This window comes from Rhamphochromis longiceps, linkage group LG10, assembly GCF_057381845.1.
Source record: "Rhamphochromis longiceps isolate RC_006_pf linkage group LG10, R_longiceps_female_GT1.1, whole genome shotgun sequence".
NCBI classification, from domain to species: Eukaryota; Metazoa; Chordata; class Actinopteri; order Cichliformes; family Cichlidae; genus Rhamphochromis; species Rhamphochromis longiceps.
In genome coordinates, this window is record NC_140566.1 from 9,039,759 (window position 1) to 9,067,731 (window position 27,973).

General features: G+C 41.5%; 1 protein-coding gene across 2 annotated transcripts; it reads right to left on the minus strand.

Moving 5' to 3' along the window:
- Positions 1-1,016: 1,016 nt before the first annotated feature.
- LOC146660267 (scavenger receptor cysteine-rich domain-containing group B protein) lies at positions 1,017-27,607 on the minus strand. Of its 2 annotated transcripts, none has more exons than XM_085419542.1 (12): positions 27,337-27,607; positions 10,019-10,158; positions 9,169-9,201; positions 8,523-8,561; positions 7,742-8,044; positions 7,572-7,640; positions 5,018-5,332; positions 4,699-4,767; positions 4,306-4,374; positions 3,815-4,129; positions 1,832-1,933; positions 1,017-1,724 (listed from the first exon to the last, which is right to left on the minus strand). In XM_085419542.1, the coding sequence occupies exons 2-12, from the start codon at positions 10,152-10,154 to the stop codon at positions 1,408-1,410; spliced, it is 1,767 nt and encodes a 588-aa protein (XP_085275668.1). In that variant the 5' UTR covers positions 10,155-10,158; positions 27,337-27,607; the 3' UTR covers positions 1,017-1,407. The 2 variants fall into 2 exon arrangements, with proteins under 2 accessions (XP_085275668.1, XP_085275667.1); XM_085419541.1 differs by lacking the exon at positions 27,337-27,607 and adding an exon at positions 13,193-13,490.
- Positions 27,608-27,973: the final 366 nt, after the last annotated feature.

Below are 27,973 nucleotides of genomic sequence, written 5' to 3' on the forward strand. Positions count from 1 at the left end.
CACACATGGGTATTCACAGACGCGGACTAAAGCTTTCTTGGCTGCTGCCTCAAAGCACACTGTGCGCTGTCTATCTTGCGTGCTGCACAATATTGTTTATTACTTAGTAAATACTGATATCTATGACTAGCTAGTTTATTGTGATGGTGCTTTGTTTTCTCTATTATTATGTTGCTCTTTGTTGTTTGCTGTCTCCTCTGTTTGTTTGTTTGTTTGTTTGTTTTTTTTTCTCCATACAGGTGACCCAGGAGTTTTTTGTTTTTTTTTTTTTTTGTCTCTCTTCCCCCCCCTTCTCACCGTCTCTTCTCCCCTTTGGTTTTCTTTCTTTCTCTCCCCCTCTCTCTCTCATTCATTCCCCCTGTCCTATTTATTAAAAAAAAAAAAAAAAAAAAAAAAAAAAAAAAAAAATGACAAAGGATGAACTGAAGCTCTGCCATCACGTAATGTCGCATACTGCTGTTTCTGATGTCATTTAGAAAAAAAAAAAAAAAAAAAAAAAAAAAAAAGTAAGCTAACGATTGATAAGACTATGTCAGAGGAATTGGTGCGCAAATTATCATCACTCACCAATCAGTGCTGTCGCTCTCTATACACAGTTCGCGCGATTGCAAAGTGAAAGCAAAAAACCCAGCGCAAATTCAAACGCGATTTCAATATGTCACATATTGACAGTGGCTCACCGATGCCAATGACATAATTACCCAGCTACATTTCCGAAACAATGCAAAAGCATTGACATATATTTTTCCTTCCTACAATAGGCCGACGGGCAGGGCAGAGATAAATTTTGGTAGCCCGACTGGAACGGTTCAATATCAATATGAATATCGTTGCACCCCTAATTAATATATATATATATATATATATATATATATATATATATATATATATATATATATATAAATAATTATGGAATAAAAGCACAGTTATTTCATGTATATACAAGCTATACCACATTTATTTATGTGTATTTCAGTGTTATAGATTATAGTATACAGTGTCATTTATGTTATATCATACATATTTGTGGATTGTGGAGCAGAGGCTGTTCTGTAAAAATAGCTTTAATCCACAGACTTCCTCAAGTATATTCCTTAAGTGAAAAATAACATGTACAGTATATATTTTAACAAAAACAGAAAGACAGACAGTTAAAAGCTTTACTTTTCTTCATTTATCAAACAACTGTGTACATTTTGTTTTACATAATATATTTATAAAGTGCTTAATAGGCTTATATAGTTATAGAATATAATCATGGAATGGCATATTAACTGTTACTTATGTTGGTGATGGTGGAATATTACTTCAGCAATGTGTCAGCTGTTATTTACATAATGTACACAAGTCCGAGGACGGTACACCCACATCCTAACACATGTTGGTGGGAGTGCGGTTCTGCTGAAATCATGATGGCGAGCAGGTGACACCAGCATCTTCAGAGTGGTCGCAGTTGTGTACATTCCAGGATATATGGGAGCAGCTCTGCAGGGATCTCTCAGTACCTCTGCACTTGAGGTTGTCTAGCAGGATTGTTCCCGTGCCGGGCCCAAAGTAAGCTTCTCCCCGAGCTGCTATGGCTTCACCGCAGCCCACTTGACGGCACACCACCTGGGCATCTGGGAGGTCCCAGGCATCATCGCACACTGTGCCCCATCCTGAATTCAAGTACATTTCCACTCGACCCTCACACCGGTGCTGGCCACCCACCAGTCTTACCAAACCTACATAAAAAACAATTCTTTTAAACTTTGAGCATTGATTGCTTCTGAGAATCAGTCCAGAGGAAGGTGACATTATTGTGAAATAACTGAGGGTATATGTGACTTACCTTCAGGTGGTTGTGTGGTGGTTGCGGTGGTGGTTGTTGGTATTGTTTCTGTTACTCTGAATTCACGCACACTTGCAAGATCAAAAAACTGGGGGTCAAAAGCTAAGGGGAAACAGAGAAGAGAGAATTATGTTCATGTATTCAAGGAATAGTCATTGAATATTAGGTCACAAAAGTAATATCACACTTATCTAACAGGGATTTTAATGACTTATAAGAAACCTGTTTGCTTCTTCTGTTCCTAGAAGCCAATAACCCAGACACAGACTTTGCAGAGGCAATTTCATCAAGATATTGCCTCTGCAAAGTCTGTTTATAACAGTCTGTTTATAACAGACTATGTTTTTGTAAAGATGTTTGCACAAATTACACCCCTTTATCTGTTCTAATTACTTACTAAAGGCAAAACTACTCAAAGCAACTGCTACTGTTAAAAAGGAAACTGCATTAAAACATTTCCTGATTAATTTGGAACCAAGGATTTACAGTACATATAAAAGAGGATATTTGTGCTTTTGATTTAGCCTGAAAGAAGTCATATTTGGCATGGAGGCATTCAGTGACGCTGATGTGCCTTGACTCATCCACTGTTTTTCATGCTCTCTGGGCTGTTTCGTCCTCAAAGTACTATAGTCATGCATTGCAACTGGCCAGCCCAGCAGGGCGGGTGTAGATGACTAGATACATAGGTGGTATGGGCTTTTAGGGGAACTCATGAAGTTCCCGCAAAGCCAGAAGTCATTCATATGTTCATATGCAGTGTTGGGGAGTAACGGAATACATGTACCGCCGTTACGTATTTAAAATACAAGATATGAGTAACTGTATTCCTTTACAGTTACCATTTAAAAAGGTGGTATTCAGAATACAGTTACTTTGCTGAAATAAAGGGATTACACGGCGGTATTTTCCTGTTTCATATGTTTGGCTATGCCTAACTATAGCCTCTCTATTTTTGACAAAACACGCATTAAGATGCTCTAATGTCTGTGTCTCAATCTCGCGGCCCATGTCACACCTACTTGCGGCCCGCATAATGACGTGAAGAAATATTTTTAAAAATTATTCACAAAAATGATTTAATATGAAGGCAATAGGCAGAGTGTTACAGGCATCGCCCTAAAGAATGTAGCCTCATGGGCAGTGTAGTCCGTGCTGCAGGAAGAATCGACTGCCATACCCGTTATGTGTCTGTGAGCGAGGGAGGGAGAAAAAGGAGAGTCAAAAAGTATGAGCTGTCACCGACCAGAAGCGGGTGATGGAAGCATGCAAATATAATAATAACCACTGCAGCCAAAAAGAGTGCCTGACGAGCCCAGTTGTAAGTAAGCTATTAAGACTCGACTGTACACCTTTTTCGTGTTTTTCTCCAAAACAAAATATTCTATTGAAGCAGCCTTTCAACGGCTCTCTCTGTCTCTCGCTAGCAAGGTTGACCCAGACAACAAAGTAAAGCTAGTTTTCATCTACAAGCCTGACACGGAACCCAGAGGTCCCTTTACTACGGTTCAGAGCCGTGGACCTGTTTTATATACGTGTGAAACAGTTTTCTATACGAGATCGCTGCAAAAAGTGCAGCCTTACCTAATGTCCACCCTACTGTTACTCATTTTATATTAAGATTTTAAAAAAATCTAATCGGTATTGGTATGGTGAGTAACATTCAGTAAAAGTAATAATTCACACAGCAATAGTACATTCATGTAGTTGTAAAAAGCATGATAATATAATAGGTAATCCAAAGTATTCAGAATACGTTACTCTCATTGAGTAACATAATGGAATACGTTACGAAATACATTTTGGGGCATGTATTCTGTAATCTGTAGTGGAATACATTTTAAAAGTAACCTTCCCAACATTGTTCATATGACAATAGTACAGACATTACAGACATTTACCAAGTTCAGTATATGCACGTGCTATAAGTGTATGTTTAATGAAGCCTAGTTTAGTGCTGCGAGAAAATAAATAAGGTCTTACGTGCGCAGATAACTCCAGCATCCTCATGATGGCCACAGTTGTGCTGACCCCACCCCAGGTGGAAGCACTGGGATAGCTCTAGTTCAAATCCACTACATTGCACATTGTCCAGCAAGATTGGGCCTGAACCGTGGCCAAAGTAGGCATTGGACTTGGCTGCAATAGGTGCGCCACATCCAAGCTGCCTACACACTACTTTGGCATTGGGCATGTCCCAGTCATCATCACACACTGTCCCCCAAACATTTTTGTAGAGGACCTCTACACGACCCTGGCAGCTACTGTTGCCATTTACCACACGAATGGCTGACGTAACTGCAAGAGGCGAAACACACGGATGCGTTATTGCAATTTTAGACTAGAAATTCTTTTCTTTGTAGATTACATTGCTGATGGTGCACAGTGTTCAATACTAAAACGCACGCACACACACACACACACACACACACACACACACACACTTAATTTTTATACATCAAACAGAATGCTACCTCTTGTTTGGGTGGTTGTTGTTGTTGTTGTAACTGTTGTTGTTGTGCTTGGTGACTTGGTGACTGGAACTTTTTGTGTAGTTGTAGGGGAAGACAGAAAAAATACAATTACTTGATACATGAATACACCAGACAACCCGTTTATGATGGCAGGGTTAGGTTATGGAACACATGCACCACTTTGTTTTGTGGCACTGTGGTGCAGCATGTATATGATCAACAGGGGAAGAATGGCTCACCCTGTTGGTCATATATCAAAATGCACATTTTGTTCCTATTATTAATTATTAACCCAGGACAACAAATGGAACAGGCTGGTGAACAGAAGCAATAATCAGACTGAGCTTGTTTGCACAAAGTTGAACATAGTGTGTAGTGAATGGTACGTTTTACCTTCAGTGTTCAGTGTTCCCCACGGCCCTCTCTGGGCCCCTGTTGCTACTGGTGGTATAGTAGTGGACCCTAAAGTGGGTGAAAAATAAAATTTATACCAGTGCTTTATGAAATGCAACTAAATTCTGTGCAGACATTTTTGCTGTCCAGCTAAGATGAATCTGACTGATTTTCTGATACTTGCTAAATTTTTGCCATAAGTTTCACTTACATAACATAACTTTCACTCTGGCAGGCTATCATGCTAAAGTGTAATTGTGAACTTAATATCTTAGTTGCAGGTGTGCTACTCATGCTAATGTGACAGTTCTAAGAGTACCGGTGCAGGTGACCCCAGCGTCCTCATGATGGCCACAGTTGTGTTTACCCCAACCCAGGCTCTTGCATTTAGTCAGGTCCTGCTCCGTGCCCTGGCAGTTGACGTTGTCCAGAAGAATTAGCCCGGTACCGTAGCCAAAGTAGGAGTTGGTGTGTGCAGAGACAGCACTGCCGCAGCCACTCTGTTGGCATACTACCTTGGCATTGTTGAGTACCCAGTCATCATCGCACACTGTCCCCCAGTTTCCCTGGTAGAAGATCTCGACTCGGCCCTGGCACGAGTTCTGTCCATTAATCAGACGGATGGTGCCATCTCCTAAAGTAAGCAGGAGAGGGAGGGATTTGTAGGCACTAATCTTGATAAAGCTTTTTCTTTACAGAGCATATTTTTATACTCTGTAAGTTTTTATTAGATTCTCTATGTATGTCATTTTGGGGGTATCAAAGGGAACAGCAGCTGCTGTGATTTGACACTGATACACAGAAAGAAGGCAATACAATGCACACTACAGAGTGCAGAAGAAAAACCAAAAGTGAAGCGCTAAATTGACATCTAATATTGCACTAAGCACAGATGTTGTCATCATATGCCTCTTTGTGGACAGAAACAAGGAGACAATAGCCATTCTTATGTGTCCATTATTTAAGAAAGCCCTGAATTTGGAGGCCTTTACTCAATTCCCACAGGGTTACATAGTGGTTAATGGAAAAGTAGCTAGATACGTCAACTTGTTAACTAAATTCTTCTTCTTCTTCTTTTGGTCTCTCACAATTCTTTGGGGGATTATAAGAAAACACAAGAGGATGACTGCTACAAAGGCAAACCCAGCAAACAATAGGTATGGCCTGGAATTCATGAGGCCTTTGGGGCGTGTTCAAAAGTTTCCATTATCCCACAAGTCTTTGAAGGTGAACTGAAATAATATATTGCTTCAGTTCTATTTGTGTTCCTTGATTAATGAAGTTGTTCATTTTGTGAGTCTTCCCGCATTTTTGACTGAGCACAATGACAAAATAAACCATTGTTCATTCTTTAATGCAACCTGCCCTTGCATTTCGTGGCAACATCTGGCATACCACCTGTCAGCAACAATTTGATTAGGGCGTGAAAATCATCTAAAGAAAAACTGATCTGATGGTGAATTCTTTACAGTATACAACATAAATTAAAGGTGTTCCCTGTGGTCTGTGTCATACTTTGTTTGTTTATATATTACTTTTAAAATTTGTATTGCACTGATGTAAGTATATGAAAAACCTAATCTGCTTATTTAACAGCGAGGCAGTGCAGCATCTTTTGCTTAAAGCAATTTCATCAGTTTTGTCCCCTGAAGATTAACTCCACATACAGGTGTGGAGTTAATCTTCACACCTGTTGGTTTAGATGCTTAGACCTACGACAATAGATTGGCTTGGGTGCATTATGGTATGGAGAAAAACAAAAAAACCCTCACTGCTATGTAATCAAACATTCAATTTCAAATTCACACACATCTGCCAGCTGCACATCCAACCAAAACAAAGTAATATAAGCAGGCATGCTTATGGCCACCAGATGAATTCAATTTGTTGGTTTTAGTTCGTTCTCCCTTTGGGCTCGGAGTGTCATGGTCCATAGTTTTCTTTTGGGTTTAAGTATGCTTTAAGTTTGAGCAGTTTTTTGTTTCATTTGAACCTTTAGTCATCCCATGACCTGGGTTTTCTGTGTCATATATGTTTAGAGTTGTTGCTTTAATCTAGTTCTTTGTGCTATATTTTATGTTTTGTTTAGAGTTTGTTTTCTAGGCTTGTTACTATAATCTTTCTTTCAGTTTATGGTTATTGGTTATTCATATTATTCTTTGCTTTCAGTTTAACTTGAGTTTTTGTCTCTGTGCCCCGTTTGTCACTCGTGTCCTGCTTTACTTTGCAAGTTAGTTCTCTCCTGTATTTGGTATTAAGTTTTATATCCCCTGTGCTGTTATCATTCATGTGTTTCACCTGTTCTTTATTTTCCCCAGCTGTTGTTTTTTCCAGGATTAGTCCCTGGCATTTAAAGCCTCAGCTGGCCTTAGTTCTCTGTCGTGTCATGCTGTTTTTGTTCACTGTTTTTTTCCTGCATGGCTGCTTGTGAGTATTCCCTGGTTTTGGACTTTGTTGTTTGACACTTATTGGACTCCTGCTATGCTGGAATAGAGGTTATGGCTTTTGTTTTCTGCATTTGGGTCCACATCCATCATGAGAGAAGGACAAATAGCAAAAAGTGCAGTAAAACAGCAAATATGAACTGAAAGTCTCTACAAGACAGAGAGAAACTTCAGTTTTGAGGATCATTTTTCTGTAGGTAAATGATTATAATACAGTGAGTTAACACACTCACATACAAATGACTTTGTATAGACCTATGTATACAAATTAGTGCAGCTTTAATTTTTATATGAACAAAGTGTCAGTCATGACATATTTATTATATTAATTTTCATGTTTTGCTGGGTTAGGTATCTGTTTCAATAATCTATCTATCTATACACTGGCAGAAGACCAGTCTCATTTTCATAAAAGCAGAGGGCACTTACGTAAACCAGATATGGACTGGGGTGGTGTGCTGGGTTCCTCAAGACCTCTGAACCCCAGCAAGGTTGGTTCTAGCGGCCGAATGAAAAGAAAAGCAGCAATTTCATTATGTTTATTCCTTTTTTTCCTCCTCCCACTTGGGGTTTTATCCACTTAGAATTTTGTATTTTACCTCTGCAGGTGACACCCACATCTTCATAGTGGTAACAGTTGTGGATGCCCCACCCCAGACTACGGCACTGGCTGAGCTCCATTTCACTTCCTCTGCAGTCCACATTATCCAACATGATGAGCCCAGTGCCCTGTCCAAACTTAGAGCTGCTGGACACCGCCACAGCCACCCCGCATCCCAGCTGACGACACACGACATTTGCATCCACCATGTCCCAATCGTCATCACACACGGTGCCCCACGAGCCGTTGTATTGCACCTCCACTCTGCCCTCACACCTGCTCCGCCCATTCATCAGTTGTACTTCAGAGAGATGAGCAGAAAATATTTGTCAGGCTTTCTCTCTCAGAGGAGACATTTTGAAAACATGTGCTTCTGATATGAAGAAAAGAGACTGGCCAGGCTCTAATGTAATGACAGGTAATAGGAAAGAAAAAATTCCTCTGGGAAAAAAAAGTCTAATCCTAAATTAAGGCTATCAATAAGCCACATGACTCCTTGGAAGTGAGTGAAATGGATGCAGGAGGAGGATAGGAGGTTATATAGCAATTAAGTAGGGATTAGAGAAATGGAGAGCTGGGAAAGTGACCTTGTTTAAAGAGCCCCAGGCGCTGTGCTACCTTCTGTACTTTCTTTCACTGACATACAGCCAGACGCTGATAGGTTTTCATGACGTGACTAGGATGCAGATAATTTTTTCACCCCGAATGTTTTAGGCTGTTGCCAGATGGATGTGAATGTGTGGACTGGATGTGGAGGTCACTGTCTATTTCAAACTTACCTTGATACTCCGTCTTCACTGGGCTTTGCACGCCACTGTCTGAAAACAAAGGGAGGATTGGACATGTGAAAGAAAGTGAGAGTGTATGGTTAAATTATTTGATGAAAGGTGGTTTTTGTTGTTCTATAGTTACTGTACACTATATCTACTATATCTATTTTCCTGTAACATGAGAGACAGACTGAAATCACAACAGCAGGCCTGTTCAGACTGTACCCGATGCTACAGAAATATGTTAGCATCCTGCTTTAACTTTTGCAAATACTCTCATCAAGTACAGCTTACTTTATATTAAGCTGACTACATTGAAGCATTTTCATGCTTAAGTATATATATTGCTATGCAAAACACAAGGGGTCCATGTGCAACCCTGTGATGTGAGGCTACATCCCACAATGGATGGAGGACAGTCTATGCCCGAAGACTAATACAATATCTCAGATTTCTGCACCGAGCAAAGACACTAAAGAGATAACCATTGCACCCAATGTGGGTCACTTCACGGGCTGGTCCCATGTGTTTGTGACTCTGAAACATGAACATACATGAAACCTAAGGTCTCATGCAGGGTTTGCATTTGTTTTCTGGAAGAGCGGATCGCAAGGAAATAGAAAAGTAAGTGGCGATTAACTTGGATGTTACTTACCGGGTAAAGCCCGTCTGCTTATTTTGATGTCCCCTGAAATTAAAGCACAAAATTAAAAGGTTAGTGAGGCACACGTTTCGTCATCTGTTGGCTCTGTCCAGAGACAAAAGCAGTTATGTGCTGCCAGCACATTTAAATAAGTTGCTGTGCCCACGTGTTGATTCAGTGAGTCAAATTGATCTTGTCTCACTTCAAAATCAACTGCAGGGCTTTTAACCAACTATTGCTGTGGAAACACTGGCCAGGTAGTGGCTGTGGACACAAAAGCACTCATCTACAGGGCGTTTACTTGCAAGTACACCAGGTTCTCGAGCATTATTAGTGCCTCGAATGTGCTTAAACAGTGGCACAGAAGAAATCATCTCATGTGTCACAAACTGGCTCAATTCATCTCCATGGCAACATTTTCTGTTTTGGGAGATGTCCCAAATCTCAAAGTGAATTCATGGATTAGACAGTATGTTGAAGGCACTCACTGAAAAAAAATAATCTAATGGAAGTGTACAGCATACTTAAGATTTTAGACTTCTTACAGCCACAGTCCAGCCTTTGGTTAGTGGGAATATGTCCCCTATGGGAAATGACATAATTTAATAAGCTGCTCTATCCAAAACTGGTCACCGAGAATCTGAAAGAAAAGCATAAACTCCTTAAGCTTTTCTTTTTGTCACATTGTAATGGACAACAATGCACAGCAATGATGATGCAGAACAAACATAATTTGTTGTCTACTATCACATGACATGAAGTAAAGCTTTCTGCATTATTACATTCAGGTAGCATCATGAGTGAACGGTCTTCCCTTATGTGCAGCAATTCATTGAATGTACTCCCATTTCCAAGCACTCACCAAATCTCAACAGAATGCTGACGGCTACCAAGACGAGGGTTCCCAGCAGAGAAACCAGGAGCCAGACGGCTGGGTTCCAGCACCTGCATTCACTCTCCACCACGCGCTGGCCTCGCATGGCTCCCTGACTGGCCATCCGCCTGCAAAACACAGATTCACACTCGCTCAGTCCCTCTAATTTGGTGTCCCGTAATGTTGAGATGTAACCAGTGGGCTACACTTTTCTACTACAACATTGCAGCCAGCTGTTTTTAATCTTGGTTCAGACAAGCCTAATTAGTAGTATTGGATTGTTTTCACTGATTAAGCCCGAAGCTGTTGGTATTGTATTGATGGTAGTCTGAGGTCAAGCCTGATAGAAGAGGACAGCTCAGACAAAAATCTTTCCCAGGAATCACATGACGCTGGTTGTTTCCTAAGTGACACAAAAAGGATGTGAGGAATCTCTGTTTTCATTCAAACAGCCACCCACGTTTCACAGATATCAGGACATGGCACCATCTATTAATGGTACTGCCAAAACAACAAGGAGAATATAGACAACAAAGTGTTGTGTTACATTGCAGTTTTGTAAGCACAAAATGGACACAGTGGTCAGATCTGGCAGCAGGATGACATCTGTTGCCCTCATAGTTGAAAGTGAGGAAGGTTAGCTTGTGACCATTATCAGCAGCTGGAGAAGTCTTGTGTTACAAGCACAGTTGGATACCTGTGTCATTTTTTCAAGGGGTTTTCCATCAGGCAGAGAATATTGGGATTCACCGACAAATCACTCAGTAATCATCGTCAGATAGTAATGTAACCAGATTCTAAATACCCTTCATTCTTCAGAACTGAGAAACTGAAATGAATGACATTTATTTAGTACCGCAAATTAATTAAAAGAAAAATGTATAAGGATGCACAGTAGTGGTGCAAAAAGGTTTAAAATTTTCAACATAAACTGCACAGTAGCATTATACTGAAAATCCAGTTCAAGTTTATTTATATCTCCTCCGCATCTAGTTGTAGTAGTAGTGGAGACTTCCTCATCATTAGTGTTATTATTTTTTCACCTTAAAAACTTAAACAAATTTAACAATAAAAACTGTTTTTACAAAATTTTAAAGGACTTAAAAAAATAAATCTCAGATGTGGCAATACAAAAACAAATTAAAAATCATATATGGAAATTAAAATTTAATTAATTTTTAAAACAAAGTTGTCAGATGGTTCAATAAACTCCCCATTTTTAAAATAATTTGTTGGCCATTATTCATTTCACAGTTCAGGCTTTAAAAACCAATCGCCTCAAGGTGTTTTATATTCTAACTTACAATACAATAAAATACAAAATGTTTTGCATAGTAGTATGCTTTATTAATATCAGTGCTGTTGTCTTTGAAGAAAAATAAATGCAAACAGCACATTACTGTGTTATGGTATGTTACAGTATAGTTTCAATCAAAATCGTGCCCTTTTACTTTTTAGAAAGTAGTAGTAGGAGACACCGGATTTTACTTTAATTTCACAGGAAAAATTATTATGAGGGCAAGGACAAAGACAAGGGCATTGCAAAAACTTCTAAAATCTGAGTGCTGTGAAACTTATTTGTTCCTTAAAAACAGGACTGGAAGGGAACACAGTTTTCAGCTAAGTATAGAAACACCAGCGAATTGTGTCATAGATGCATTTAGCTTAGGCTGGACCTAAATTTCCTGAACTGCTCAAATCAGTTTCAGCCTGATCAGAAGGTTTGTGTTCTGTTTATATAATTCAAACATATAAATTTATTAAACACCCTGATCACTTTTTTTTTTAGTATCCAGTTCACTTTGATGTTATAGGACTGGCGTGTGAAGCCTGTTTTCATTTTGCAGACTCAATTCTTCATCAGTGATGAGGAATTTTGCAATTGCTCAATTCCAAATTTCTCATGGAGCTTTCAAGCAAAGAATCAAGAAGTGTTGTTAGAAGCATGTGGTTGTTTGTCTCTTTGCTCATGCAGAATCCCCCCTGACCTTACACAGGAATGTGTATTAGGGGATGATGAGGGGAGAATTTGATATTGGCCCCTCGAGATAGTGGACATTCCGGACCTAGGGGGCACAAAAAGACATTTCTGCTTTCTGTGGTCCCCATCGTCAGGCAAAAACGCTGCTTCCTGCAATCTGTCACTAGAAACCTCCAAAATGCTTAGGCACCTGATGACACTGTGGGGGCGCCTCTAGTCTCCTTGGAGAGCGTTAGGCAAAAAGACAAAGGCATGTGAGAGGGACATTAAAATATTTAGCAGCTCTACGGTATAAATATAACGTTTGGGGGCTCGCCGAGGCAAATTTAACACACCACTTTCGCAAGGCCATTTAGTGACAAGAAAGCGTAAAAGCAGAAACTATGGACTGACATGTTTTCATCCAGGTCAGTTCCATTTGCATTGTCTCCAAAGGTACAGTTCCAAAGGCCAGAAGCCCACAGAGAAGTCATTGTACATCCAATTGGGAGGTGGGGATTTTAACACCAGCGCAGCACTGGAGAACCACGGCTGTCTCATTTGCAGACTGTACCAACAAACCACTTGAAACTCTGGGACAAATGGCTCAGTTATGAGGGATGAAAAATAATCTAGTCCCCAATGTTATGTTTTTCAATACTCCATTCATGGTAGGATGTAGCGCAGATCCGCTGGGGAATAATGTTGCCTTTTGTGTCAGCTCTGCTTCCCCTCCCTTCTCACAGAAATAGCTGAAAGATCTCGGCCCCACAAAAATACCCCTTAATATCGGAGAAAAAGCAGAGAATAACACTGTCAGTCCCTTTAACGGAGACGTTTTTGTGCCATTGAAATAGAGAATTGGTGGGTTTTTCAACATATAATCTCACTGTAGATATTAAAAAAGTGATACTTTTGTAGTTTTTCTGACAAATTATGAAAGAAGAAAGAACTCTTAGAGAAAAGTACCTCAACAAATTTAACACTATATGATTTTAATGTTCTGAGATCAGTGTCAATGTACAGTGATACAGCAATGTACACTTATCGGTCACTTCAGTGACAGATAAAAGGTAGATTTAAAGACATTAACATCCACTGACTTGTCAAGTTCGATTCATGTAAAAATGGTCATAATGATCAAAGACAGCATTTGAAATAAAGCAATATAAACTCAGTATTTCATATAAAAAAATACATACCTGATGTAAAAAATTATCTTGCCCCACAACAAAAAATTAAATAAAAATAAAATTGGTTTCTTCCCGACAAAAGAAACCTACAAAAATGTCATCAGAGCACAAATGGCTGGCAACTTAATTCCAAAAGTCACACGGAATATACAGAAAGTTTGCGTAGAAATGGAGGCAGGGAGCTCAGAGTATCCAGCGCTACGTGTTTTAGGTCTTTCATCTCCTTAACCCTGCTTGACTATAAGTACCTGGATTCAGTGATAGAGATTACGTAAAACAATAAATACCAGAGCATTGTATGTTAATAGTCAAAGGCCCTGTACCTGTCTATGCTTAAAAGAACCAGGAGGGGCAAAAAAAAAGACAAAGACAATGAAAGCTAACCCTTCACTGGTACCCCCGCATCTCCAGTTTCAGGTAGTGCTCTCAGAAGGTGTGGTCCTACTCATCCCTGCACACACTTGCAGAGAGGGACAAGGCTCTGGCTTAGGTCCTGTGTGTGTATGTAGGACTCTCCCACACAGAGGTGCTCTAAAACAGGAGAGCTGCGGGATTTTGAGGCAATTATTCCCACTGAAAGCTGATGACTGACAAATAAGTGAAAGCATAAGGCACAGCACTCTTTACCTTCTTGTATGCATGACGGTAAAAACAAGCCTGTTTGTTTGCTACAAAGGCATAACTTATGTGCAGTGTGGAACTTAGATGAATGTTCTGGGTAAAGATTATGTAAAAGCTTCTTTTTTCTTTTTCCCCCCACAAATTACTGCCTACCTTCCTTAATCTAATATCTAACACTCCAAGTGAGTTGGCTAAGGTGACTCTGTGATTATATTTCGGATACAGAAAATATTTTGTAACTACTGCTGTTATATGAGTATTGACAAGGAAATGCCCGGAGCCTCTGAATCATAGAGCAGGTTAACAAATTACTGCCAAAGACTAATTCCTTCCTGAGGTGCAGAGAAACATGTTGGCTGTTCATAGCCTTTGTCTGTGATTTCAAGGACTAATTCAGGGCTCCTTCCTTGAGTGGCACCCAAAACAGTGGCTTAACAAAAATATAAGGATTAAGTTACACCAGGCTAACTTTCCAAACTTCTCGGAGACGACAAAGAAACAATCACCATACACACAGAGCAAGTCTACATATTTTGAGGTGACCAACTGCTTTGTCTTGAAAATCTATTGTTGGCAACTTTTTCTTTCCCATATATGGTGGGAAGCAAACAAATATGAATATGACAATTAAAGAGTTAAAAGTTAGTCACACAGAACCACATTTTTAAATGCATTAAGTTTAAGTTAAGAAAGGGTCATTTGCTAGCAAAAAGCAGCTAATATTTTACATCCAGCTCAAAGGCGCACTGTCTTTCATTTGAAGTCAAGTTTCTGGGGAGATAAATATTCACTCATATCTTGCTAATATTTTCGGTCTTTTTTTGCTTTTTTCCTGTAAATTAATGTTAGGTTAAATTAAGGTTTTCAGAGTCTAATTGCATGCGTGCAAACTGTTTTTAACATGGGTGAAAAACCATAATTTAAAATGCCATTTTTAGTCGTTGTCATCATCATGCGTTAAAAATTGCGGTAGCAACTAAACTCATGGAGCTAACGTTTTATTCCTTTGTATTTTATTATGGAATGCAATCATCTTAAATTAGTTAGGGGACAGAAAAGATACCTTATTTCAATTTTCTATTCATGCCACAATTTTCTGTGGGCAGTACAAACATGCTTTTCATATAAGTTTCATACAAGACAGATAAAAACTTTATAAGATTTATATATATCTTTTCCATATGGGAGGTGATCCTGAACCCTTAGTTAGAGTGTAAAAGTCCTAGGTTGCTAGGGGCTTCCCACAAAGATAGCTGCCTAAGCCTAATTCTGCTAGAGGTTCTTCCTGTTAAAATGTAGTTTTTCCTTTCCACTTTCACCAAGTGCTTTCTCATAGGGAATTTCTGACATTTGCGCCTTCAGGGAACTGTTTTTGTGATTTGACACTATATAAATTGAATTGAATTGAATTGAACTATAATTGGCCAATGAGGTTGAAGATTTCTCTAAAAATGAAGTTACAGTAAAAGCCTTCAACAGCTTCTTTGGAAGAAATGAGACAGAGAGTACTACATAGAGTTTTACACTTTTCTGTATTCACATACAAAATGAACAAGAAATTGATGTGTAAAGTAAACCACATCAAAACACTTAAAATGATGTGTGAATCATTATGGAAGATAAACAAATTTAAAATAAAAGAATCAGCCATTCAAGTTGACATACTGTATTCAACTGGCCTTTCTTCATTTAAAAAGATTGATCATTGTGAAAACGGCACTCCAACTGGTTCATTTGTGATGAATTTTGTCTCTCTTTTTTTTTTTTTAAATGATATTCTGCGCCAAGGACATATACTGCATATAACTCTATCTTCTGTTTTTGGAACATCTAGCCATATTCCTTTGAACTCGGTATATATGCGACTCGGATTCAGAACCGTTGCACAGTGAGCTGTGTGCACATCTAAGCTACAGTTTACAGAGAAAGAATGAAAAGAGGAAACAAAGCTACTACAAACAAAAGGCCTTATAAAAGAGAAGGTTCTAGGAAGCACAGTCACTTCAGCTACTAGTGAAAATTTCCAAGCAGAAACACACAATGTAAGCAAATGGACCTTCAGCTGGGAATTAAGTTTCTGGAAAACATACCTTTTTAGCCTGTTGATGACTTGGTGAGGGTAGCAGTTATACATATTATTTGTGTCCGATTGAGTCTGATTCATGTTAGAAGTAGGGCATATATAGATCAGGTCTATTCATGTCGGCAGGTTGGAACAATAGGTGTCATAACATACAAAGAGCTTACAGAGAAATGACATCCAACCTTTTGGGGTTATGCCTTTGTAATATGGGGTCATGACGTTGAGTTTTCACAAAGGTATTGATTATGTAAGGGATTTTTTTTAACCCCTTGGGTATAAATGTGAGGTTAGAATACAAAAACACTCAAGTGGATCTTGAAAACTGATAGCATTCAGTGTCCCAGAGGTGGAGAAAACATGGTTAGTTAGCTTACTGGCAATTACTTGATGCGGGCTGTCCTCTATTGTCTCCAATTGTGTGAATCCCTCTTTTAGAATCAAATAAAACTGTAATCTCTGCCCATGTACAACATATAGGTTCAATGACAAATTCGATATCACATGTTTGTTTAAAAGATTTTGTTAACAAAACACTGTCATGAGATTATGTAACCTTGAGGATATTAAGTTAACCAAAAATAGTAAGGAAATGCCAACTTTCCCTTAAATGCCCTATTTCTCATAGAGATACTGCTGCATGATGTCAATGCATGAATGATACGCTCTGAGGCATGATTCACAATAAAACAAAAAAGGCGACTCAAATATTTTGAAAAAAAAGGTGTATGCTTGTTCTGTATGTGACTTTAGTCGGTTGTTTTGTGTAAATGAAAACTGTTTGCAGTTGTTTTATGCCAATAATTATTGTTTGAATAAAAACTCTAATGTTGAATCAGTGTCACCTTTTGTCAGCAAAGACTGACTGCGAAAAGGTGAATCAGAGTGAATCGCATATAGGTCTACTGATAAGAAAGAAGGAATCAAGTAGCTAAGAACTCAAATCTTTGCAAAATTACCATATAAAAATACATTTCTTGCAGACTTATCAGAATGTGTACTGGTAGTTTCACAGAAAGATATACAGAAGGCACATAAATGTCTTAGTATTCAAAAATATTACTGAGATAACTGCCAGAATATACTGTTCCCTTGTTTATCGCGTGAGTTATCTTCTAAAAATAACCCGCGATAGGTGAAATCCGCTAAGTAGCCAACTTTATTTTTTACAATTATGCAAAACGTTTCGTCGACATTGTTGTGTTTGTTGGGAAGAAAACTTGCAAACATACAGTACAGCACTTCAGAGTCACACTACTAGCTATCGAAGATTTATGTAAATTTGACAAGCTGAACGCATTCTGTACTGTACAGGAGACACGGCAAGTGATTGATTGACAATGGTTTACAGCAGATCAGGACGCAGAACACAATGCGCTGTTAAAAAAAAGAGAAAAAAAAAGCAAAACACCGAGGCCGCGAAAGGTGACCCGCGTTAGCGAGGAACCACTGAATATGAAAACATGGGCAGTAGCGGTTTTAGATACGGGCGATACGGGCGACACGGGCGGTTGCCCGGGGCGGCATCACGGGCATCGGCAAAAAAAAAAAATTGCTTGTACTCATGCTGCCCCGACATCATGCCAGCGCATATTGGGAATGTCATAGGCACCGATCGGTTTTCTATCGCCCATTTGCTGGGAGTAAGGGCGCCCTTCGTTTGCGAAGTGCGCCTGCTGCTTGCGGCGCAGAGAGGAGAGGGCGGGGCGGCGGGGGATTCTCTGACTGGCTGGAGCAGCATCTAATAACCAACTCGCGAAATAAAAGAAAATAAAAACAAAACAACAAACACGAAAACACCAGACATCATGATACAGACTTATAATTTGCACCGATGTGCTTTCAAAATTCTATACGCAAAAAGTGAGCGCGAGAGCCCTCAGTGCGTCTGCTCGCTGCTGAAGTCAAATTAAACTTTATTGTCATCTCCGCTACATACAGTCCAGTATATAGAGAGACGAGACGACGAGGCTCCAGTTACAGCAGTGCAAGTAAACGAACAATAAATATTTAAGAGTATAAAAATAAATATACACTTTAGGACTCGGGGTAAAGGGAACAATTGTGGAGGTAAACACAGACGACACGAGAGCTCTCGATAAACACTGCTCGTTTATTACTCATCACCACAGAACTGAACACTTTCCCTCCAAAACACAGCAACAACACTTCCTGAGAACTGGGTGTGAGTGGAGCCCTCCAGTGGTCCACCACACATGCCCCCCCCAAACACCCAGTAGGGTCATCCCCTAGTCCAGAACCCTTGCTTTAATTAAACATCCAGAACGGCTGAACCGCGGAGGTGGAGAGCTGGCGGAGGGGAAACGAGCCTGAGGGCCAGGCTGGCATGGGTGGTCAGGAAAAACTGAAGATAGCTCGGGCCCCGCCAGGTGGGGGGTGCTCCCAGAGGAAGAAGCAGGGTTGTCCAGTCCACTGGAAGGCGGGCGGCCACGGCGGGGGGCCTGAACCGGCACCACCTGGTCATCCAGAAGCACATGTGCTGGTTTAAGTCTGTCAATAGAAACAGCCTCCTGCCGACCCCCAAAATCCAAAAGGAAATGCTTCCGGCCCGGTTGAATAACCCGAAAGGGGCCGTCATACAGTGGACACAGCGGAGGCCTACGAGCGTCATGCCTGACAAAAACAAACTGCGAAGAGTCCAACGACCTCGGAACAAAGGTGTCGGGCACACAATGGTGCACTGGGCCAGGAAGAGAAAACGAGTCTCTTGGGGGACGGAGAGACAGCACAGAGGGAGCGAAGCACGGGGTGGGCTCTCAGGCAAGAATTTCCCGGGGACCTGGAGGGGCTGACCAAGGACAAGTTCAGCCGGGGAAACCCCAAGGTCTTCTTTAACTGCGCAGCGCAACCCCAGTAAAACCCATGGAAGGCGGTCAACCCAGTTGCCATCTGTGAGAGAAGCACGGAACGCGGCCTTAAGCGACCGGTGGAAACGTTCGCACATCCCGTTGGCCTGCGGGTGGTACGCAGTGGTTCGGTGGACCTTGACCCCCAGGCCGTCAGCCATGGCAGACCAAAGCTCGGAAATGAACTGGGGGCCCCTGTCTGCCACGTCCGACGCGTCGGAGGTCACCGCAATCTCCGCCGACGGAAACGGGTGGGCCAGCAGGGCGGCGTTTGCCAGCGCGGTCTTGGCCCCAGAAAATGCCTGAATGCGTTCAGGGAGCCAATCAATCGGGTCCTTAGCTGTTTTACCCTTCAAGGCAGCATAGAGAGGCTGCAGCAGGTGCGCAGCTCTGGGGAGAAAGCGGTTGTAGAAATTGACCATCCCCAAGAACTCCTGCAGTGCTTTAACGGACGCAGGACACGGAAAAGCCGAAACGGCCCGGACCTTGTCTGGCAACGGAACCACACCGTCAGCGGAAAGGCGGTGGCCCAAGAAATCCAGCACCGGCAAGCCGAACTGGCACTTGGAGGGGTTGACGATCAGGCCGTGTGCCGCCAAGCACTGGAAAACCTGATGCATTTGGGACGCGTGCTGACTCTCAGAGCAGCTGGCCACCAATATATCGTCAAGGTACACGAAGACGAAAGGCAGCCTGCGCAAAACAGAGTCCATCAACCGCTGAAAAGTCTGGGCGGCACCTTTCAGGCCGAACGGCATGTGCAAAAATTCAAATAGGCCGAAAGGGGTAATAACGGCAGTTTTGGGGAAGTCTTCGGCGTGCACGGGAACCTGGTGATACCCCCGCACCAAGTCAATTTTAGAAAAAATCGAGGTGCCGGCGAGGTGGGCGGAAAAATCCTGGATGTGGGGAATGGGGTAACGGTCGTTCTCCGTGACATTATTCAAACGGCAAAAATCCCCACACGGCAGCCACCGACCGTCTGACTTGGGCACCATGTGTAGCGGAGAAGCCCAGGCACTATTCGAGCGCTGCACTATGTCGAGGCGCTCTATTGCGGAAAACTCTTCCTGAGCGACGGAGAGTTTCGCGGGGTCGAGGCGGTGCGCGCGCGAACACCGGGGGACCGACCGTCGGAATATAATGTTCAACCCCGTGCTTCGTTGCCGTGTTCGAGAAATTAGGAAAAGTCAGTGAAGGGAACTCCAAGAGCAAATGCTGAAAAACATTCCCTGAAGTCACTAAATTAGCCCGATTCAGGGTATTGAAGAAAAAGACAGTGCATCGACCAGCAGTCCGTGGGCACAAAGAAAATCGGCGCCCAAAATAGGTACAGAGCTAGCGGCAACAAGAAAGGTCCATTGGAAATCCCGACCATGAAAACAAACAGTCACGAACCTTTCCCCGAACGTTGCGATGGGAGAGCCATTAGCCACAATAAGCTGCGGTCCACAGCCCGCTGCTAAACTGTCGGCTCCGGACGAGGGAAGGAGGCTCTTCTGGGAGCCGGACTCCAAGAGCGCGAGTCTTCTATGAAGAGCAGTTTTTCTTTGTCGCCAGCGGTCGTGGCCGCTACAGCGCGCTGGCAGGGTCCATGTCCCAGGGTCGGAAAAGCGCAAGGCAGCAGGCAGTGGCGCGCTCCGGCGCCAAAACGCTGATGGTAGAAACAGAGGTCCCGTCCATGGTGTCGCTGTGCCGCAATCTTTGCTGTCAGCGAAGGATCTGGTACAGGTCAGCGGGGAAGTGGAAGGCGCCGCCGGCGAGGCTGGAACTAGGTCGTGATCGTGGAAAGTGCGGGTAGCCAGAAGAATACGATCCGCGTCCTCAGCCAGCGATAATCCTTCGTGCCCAGCAGAGGTGGGACCAAGTCATTGTTTTGCAAGTCTCAAGTAAGTCTCAAGTCTTTATCCTCAAGTCTCAAGTCAAGTCTCAAGTAATGTCAGGCAAGTCAGAGTCGAGTCTCAAGTCACTGGTGTAAAAGTCCGAGTCAAGTCACAAGTCTGAAACTTTGAATTTCAAGTCCTTTCGAGTCTTTAAAAAAAAAAAACCGAAAAAATAATGTTGCAGTTATATGCTAAATGTAAATATTAGACCATGTAATTTTAAAATCTGTGTTTTTCTCAACACATGACAAAATAGTGAACTTAGAAAATATACACAAATTGTGAAATTGCACCTCTTTAAAATGCAGCTCAATTAAACCTAGCTCCAAGAATAATTTTCACCGACAGTTCTGAGATAAGCTGCATGTTATTCTTGGATGCGGTTGTAGGACCAGCTTTAAAATCGCATGACAAAAATATCATACACATTAAAAAAAAAACTGTATCACCAACGTAGCCTGGACAACATTTGCTAGTTAGATGAAGTCAGCTATCTCATCGTAGCATATTTATAGGCATATTTATAATTATACGGTTCTTGGAGTGAGTGCATACACTCATGAAGTTTAGTAACTTCAGGTCACTGCAACAAGCCCAGGTACAGTTTACCGACGGATGGGTGCAGGACCTTGAAATGCACCGTGTAGAACGAAAGACCATCGTACGCAGGGCCGGCCCGTGGCATAGGCCGTATAGGCAAATGCTAAGGGCGCCGTCCATCAGGGGGCGCCACGCCAGTGCCACAAATGTTGAAAAAAAAAGAAAAAAAAGGTGGTACTATTATTTCTAAATACAAAAAATAATCCCACGTTAATTAAAATGCAAAGTAAAGCTTATTTAATAGAAATATTATTTGTTACAACATTACACTACACTGCTGATGTAGGGGGGCGCCACCTAAAATCTTGCCTAGGGCGCCAGATTGGTTAGGGCCGTTTCTGATCGTACGTATCATAAGTTTACCAGTCTCACAAATTGTCGTCATAAATACACATTCCTTAACCGTTTATTAATAGGACCTTTGAGCTCAACGGTAATTAATTAGTAGTGGAAATAATTTCTGGTAGCATCACAGAAATGTAGCAGTGACAATAATACTGTATGCTGTAATCGTACTGGGCAATTAGTGATACAAAAAACCTGTTTTATCCTGTGAATAAAAGTATATGTTTTTGTCAATGTACCATAATAACAGAAGCGAAACGCAATATTGTGTCAGGACAATTCACTATTTATGCACAATAAATAAAGGAGCATAGCGGACAATTTCTGTTCAGCACCAGACTTGCTTGTAACCTATATCACCAATTATGTTAAGAAAAATGACGTATTAACTACTAAAAAACACTGACCTTCGTGTAAATGCTTGGAGCAGACTAACCTGTAAGCTGGAGTGTTCTGGGACGTTATATTTGGTCTTTGAATGGCTGCAATCCAGGCCATCCGTCGCGTCTTTGTTACTTCGGAAACATGGCTTGAACAATTTCTCTTCAACGACGTAATCCGATAACAACCGATCTCTTTACCCGTCGGCTTCCCGTGGCTGTCATGCGACCGGCTATTGCAGTTAATAATACAACAGCTTCTTGACATTTTTGTGTTTCTTTTTATCGCTGTATCACTGATTTTAATTGAAAGCCTGCGTGCGCTAGTACCGCTTGCCACGAGTTCCCAGAATCCTTTGCGGTTCTACCCGTGAATGACATCACATTTTCAATCTCTATATAATATGCATGTTAAATTTTATATTTGGGGTAAAATATCAAGTCTTTTCAAGTAAACCGGTTCAAGTCCAATTCAAGTCCCAGGTCATTGGTGTAAAAGTCCAAGTCAAGTCACAAGTCTTAGAACATTTTTTCAAGTCAAGTCTAAAGTCATAAAATTAATGACTCGAGTCTGACTCGAGTCCAAGTCATGTGACTCGAGTCCACACCTCTGGTGCCCAGAAGCGGAGAGTTGGCGAGGCCGGCTCTCACGGCCGCCGGCAGCTGTCGGAAGGAAGATGTGGGCGAAGAGGAATCCCCCGTCGTCCGGTCCGAGAAAGGATAGCATGTGCTCCATCAGTTCGAGAGCCGTACCGCCACCCAGGCCTGAGAGGGAGAGGAGCTTCTCGGCTCGCTCTGCGTCGGAGAGGGCATAGCGCCGAAGAAGCAGCTCCTTAAGGGCAGCGTACTTCCCTCGGGTGGGTGGGTCCCGGAGGAGAGTCAACACACGACGGGTGGCTAGCGGGTCGAGAGAAGCCACCACATGGTGATATTTCGTGTCGTCAGCCGAGATGCCATGAAGGGCGAACAGAGACTCCATGTGCACGACGGGGGATCGTGAAGCCAAAAGTCCGGCAGCTCGAGCGCCACAGCAAACGTAGCTGGTGGCTGCTGATGCATCCAGAGCGGAGTCGGTGCCACCATCGGACTGCAGCATGTTCGAGTCAGGGGTCACCAATGTGGAGGTAAACACAGACGACACGAGAGCTCTCGATAAACACTGCTCGTTTATTACTCATCACCACAGAACTGAACACTTTCCCTCCAAAACACAGCAACAACACTTCCTGAGAACTGGGTGTGAGTGGAGCCCTCCAGTGGTCCACCACACAATAACAATTGAAAATGTATATTTTATATTTTGTTGATTTAAAGTCTCACACACAACCCATTTTTAAAGTTTAAAAAAAAGAGAAAAGAAGAGGAGGAGTGTAGCGACTTCCACAGTCGCTAGAGGCCGGGGACTGAGCCTGCCTATTTGCCTGACGCGCTGTCAACCTTACGCAATAATGTGAGAGGTGGAATTGCTTGCTTGTTTATTAAAGTGCTTGAAAAGTTTACAGAGCAATGTGATCGGCTCGCGATTCAAACTTATAAAACATCACAGGCTCTAATGCAACAAGGGGAAACTCCTTGTGGTCAACAAAACCTACGGCTACCCAGCCCTCCTCTCTGTCAAAATCAAACCAATGAATGACAGACTGACAGTGCCCTCTTAATGTCACCGCTACCACCCACGTGACTCCCGTTACACATCACCATAGCAACCAAACAAATGAAAACCCAGTGATCATTAAAATTCAATACATTTAATTATGGCTCCTACAAGGAGAAACGAGCAAAAGACACAGGTAAGCAGATGTGTCATTGGATAATGGCAGGTCATGTATCCTAAAACATTAAGAATCAGAATACTTTCTTAATCCCTAAGGAAATTATGTGGGTTATAGTTCCTCCAAGAAGAAATGGTAAAAATAGTAACAGTAACAGACTAAACTCCAAACAATATATACAATAATATAATATTGATTAGTCAGTGTTAATTGTTGATTTGTCCTGTTCTCATTGTATGACGAATTATGATGTCTGCTTAGTAGCAGTTTGCATACAATGCATACTCTCTCTCTTCATGTGTGTGTGTGTGGAGGGGGGGGCGCCAGAGGGGGTGTTCGCCCAGGGCGCCAAACAGGCTAAGACCGCCACTGAACATGGGCATAGGCTTCAGGTGAGTACAGGAGAAACAGGGCTGATACGATACAAGCATGCAGACAGCATGTCCAGAAATCTGGTAATACTGTACAAATCACAACTAAGAGATATGTTTGGAATTATCATCACCTTAGAGGTAAAAGATAATTTAATGAGTTGCAGTAGCTTATAGTTGGATGGCAGCAGTAGATATGTTTTCTCTGTCTGTGTATCAGTTTCTGCCTCTTCCCAACAGTCTGCCACACGTGATCAGACAGAGATCCCTCTGATGTTTTGAAAGAGGGAGCAGCTCAAGGACACCCTGATAACGCATGCTGAGGCTCTCTCTTTCTGTCTGTCTCTGTATCGTTCATCTTCAAACCATTAGAAATCCTGTCAGCTGCTGAGCTTGCAATAGTGATGATTTAAAATAAATAAATAGTGTAGCTCTCTGCTGATACAAACGCCAAACAGTGGAAAGTGTCTGATGGATTTCGGTAACATGACATTGTAAAGGTATGTACATACCTCTGAGGATTTACAATATCAGTACCTTTGCCAAATAATGAAACTCCAGGAAGCATTTTATCAAGGTCCAGCAGATCATTTTAAACAGTGCATTCCTGGTGATTATATTATGCTGACACTGGTTTGGTTGCAAAGGTGGGAGGATAATAATAATCACAGGAATCACAGGCTATTTTCAGGCATTTTTGTTTCTTTCTCTTTTCTTTTCAGACAATATTTCATGGCATGTAAAAGTGTAATCAAACTTATTCTAATGGTCTATGAACTGTTTTTACATAATATTACTTGTTTCTCTCTAAAAAGTAGTAGTGAAACTGTGTAATTAGATAAAATGTTAATCTCAGCTGTTACTAAATAACGATACGTTATCTGCACCTTCTCCTTTGATTTCCACCCACCCACTCTCTTCCTGTCCATAACTGCAGCAGAGCTATCCAGTGCTGCTATTCCACACCTGTCCACTAGTCATTCCGCTTAGTTCTCGGTGTGGCAGTGGTACAGTTAATTGAGTGTAGAGCTTTTCAGTCTGTCCTTCCCTTCATGTGAGCCTGTCACGTCTCAGCGAGCTTGGCTTCGAACTTTGATTTAGTGAGATTTATTTTTAGCCCAGCCTGCTGTGACTTCTGTCTGCCTTCCTTTTCCTCTTTCCTGTTTGCCAGCAATCTAAAACAGTGACACAAGAGAAGGTTTGTCAGTATGTTTACACACGTATTCACACACTACCGATGCGTCTCCTTCATTAAAAGTCTCGCTGGCATTTGCTCGATACCTAGTTGCTGAGTCTGAAGCAGCTAAATAAATATTAATAAAAAATTCTGTTTAAACCTGTCCTGCATCTGAAAATTACTTTTGTCGATAGCATTTTGTTAGATGGATGAAGACACTCTGGTTGTATAAAATCACAGGACATAGTTACACTGATTATAATTGTGTTTTGCTCTTGATGTTAGTAAATCACAGAGTCATAGATGCTTTGCAATGGGAAGATAACTAAAATAATGACTCCCATTTATAATAATAATAATAATAATAATAATAATAATAATAATAATAATAATACCAATAATAATAATAATAATTAAAGCTGCAAGCAGCGTTATGAGGGCCCTCGCACCCCCCGCGCATCGAGCCACGCCCAACACCTACAACCAGCACGTCCGACCTGATGTCACATTGATGGAATTTATGCATTTAACCACCAGCTAACAATTCATCTCATTCAATCATGATTATAGTCGTCCCACTAGGTGGCGCTCTAACCATTAATGACAAATGGCATAACAAACATTTCCGAGCTCGAGTCTCATCACGCCTGCGACCTTTGGGAGAGATTGAACATTGTGTTTTTGAGTGACAGCAGATTACTGCTTTTTGGCGAGTGATTGAAACCATGTGCCGCCATTACCACCCCGTTTCCCTGAACGCAAAAAGCTTCGCAATTTAACATCACAAAGGTCGTTAGATTCCACACACTGGAGATCGCATCAATCTGATGAAATCCCTTGGAGGAGTTCGTAAAAGTATGAGGCCTGAAAGGAGGGGAAAATGTCGCCAAAATTACACATTAATTTTAAAATGGCTGACTTCCTGTTGGATTTGGGATATTGCTCCAGGAGACTTTTTTGTACATCTTGACATCTTCCATGAGCTTACCAGGTTTCAGACTCATAGATAAAACACAGAGCAAGGGCTGATGTTTTGAAATTTTGTAGGGGGCGCTGTGGAGCCATTTCGCCCTATTCAAGGAAAATGATATCATAACAACAAAGCCGTCTTCACATTGGAGGTGTGTGCCAAACTTCAAGACTTTTGAAACTTTCCAAGCCCCTCAAAAGCCACTTCATTTGTCATGGTGAACAGCGTTGCCACTGGGGTGCGCCATTTAGTTTAAAGTCACAATTTTCTCACTGAAACATCATGAGGGACTGACAGTGATATTCACCGCTTTTGAGGTGTCCACGATGAACATGTGAAAATCAGTACAACAAAGTGTAAGTCAAGGCTCTTTATTCAAGGTTCAAGGTTCTTTATTTGTCACATGCATAGTTATACAAGTATAACACACAGTGAAATGTAGCCTGACACGCTCCTCGACATGTGCAAAAAAATTGGGGGGGGTGTAGAGGAAGAACATTATATATATATATATATATATATATATATATATATATATATATATATATATATATATATATATATATATAGATAGATAGATATCTATATCTATATCTATCTAGATATCTATATCTATCTATCTATATCTATATATCTATCTATATCTATATATATATATGTATATATATATCCAGTGTTGGGAAGGTTACTTTTAAAATGTATTCCGTTACAGAATACAGAATACATGCCCCAAAATGTATTCTGTAACGTATTCCGTTACGTTACTCAATGAGAGTAACGTATTCTGAATACTTTGGATTACTTAATATATTATCGTGCTTTTTACAACAACGTGAATGTACTATTGCTGTGTGATTTATTACTATTACTGAAGGTCCGCGACTCCGAACTGTAGTAAAGGGACCTCTGACTAATACGGCGGGGTCCCTGTCGGCTCATAGCCGAAAAATAGCTTTACTTTGTTGTGTGGGTCAATTTTTCTTGCGAGAGACAGAGAGAGGCGTTGAAAGGCTGCTCCAACGGAACTTATTGTTTTCGGAGGAAAACACGAACACGGTGTACAGTCGAGTCTTAATAGCTTACTTACAACTGGGCTCGTCAGGCACTCTTCTTGGCTGCAGTGGTTATTATTATATTTACATGCTTCCAGCTCCCGTTTTTCCTCGATGACTGCTCGTACCTTTCCACTCGCCTTTTTCTCCCTCCTCGCGCTCACAGACACATAACGTGTATGGCAGTCCATTCTCCCTGCAGCACGGACTACACTGCCCATGATGCTACATTCTTTAGAGCTATGCTTGTAGCATTCTGCCTGTTAGCTTAGCACAACAACAACAACGAAAAGGCGCTCTCTCACCCAGGAAACACACAGTCGCTGAAAGAGAGAGAGAGCGTCGCCCTGTAACCATGGCAACCGTAATGCTGCCGCCTGGAACAACAGAACGTAGCTGTCAAACAAAACCCAAACAGTCCTGACCCGCGACAAAATGAAACAGGAAAGTACCGCAGTGTAATCCATTTATTTCAACAAAGTAACTGTATTCTGAATACCACCTTTTTAAACGGTAACTGTAACGGAATACAGTTACTCATATTTTGTATTCTAAATACGTAACGGCGGTACATGTATTCCGTTACTCCCCAACACTGTATATATCTCTCTATCTATCTATCTATCTATCTATCTATCTATCTATCTATCTATCTATCTATCTATCTATCTA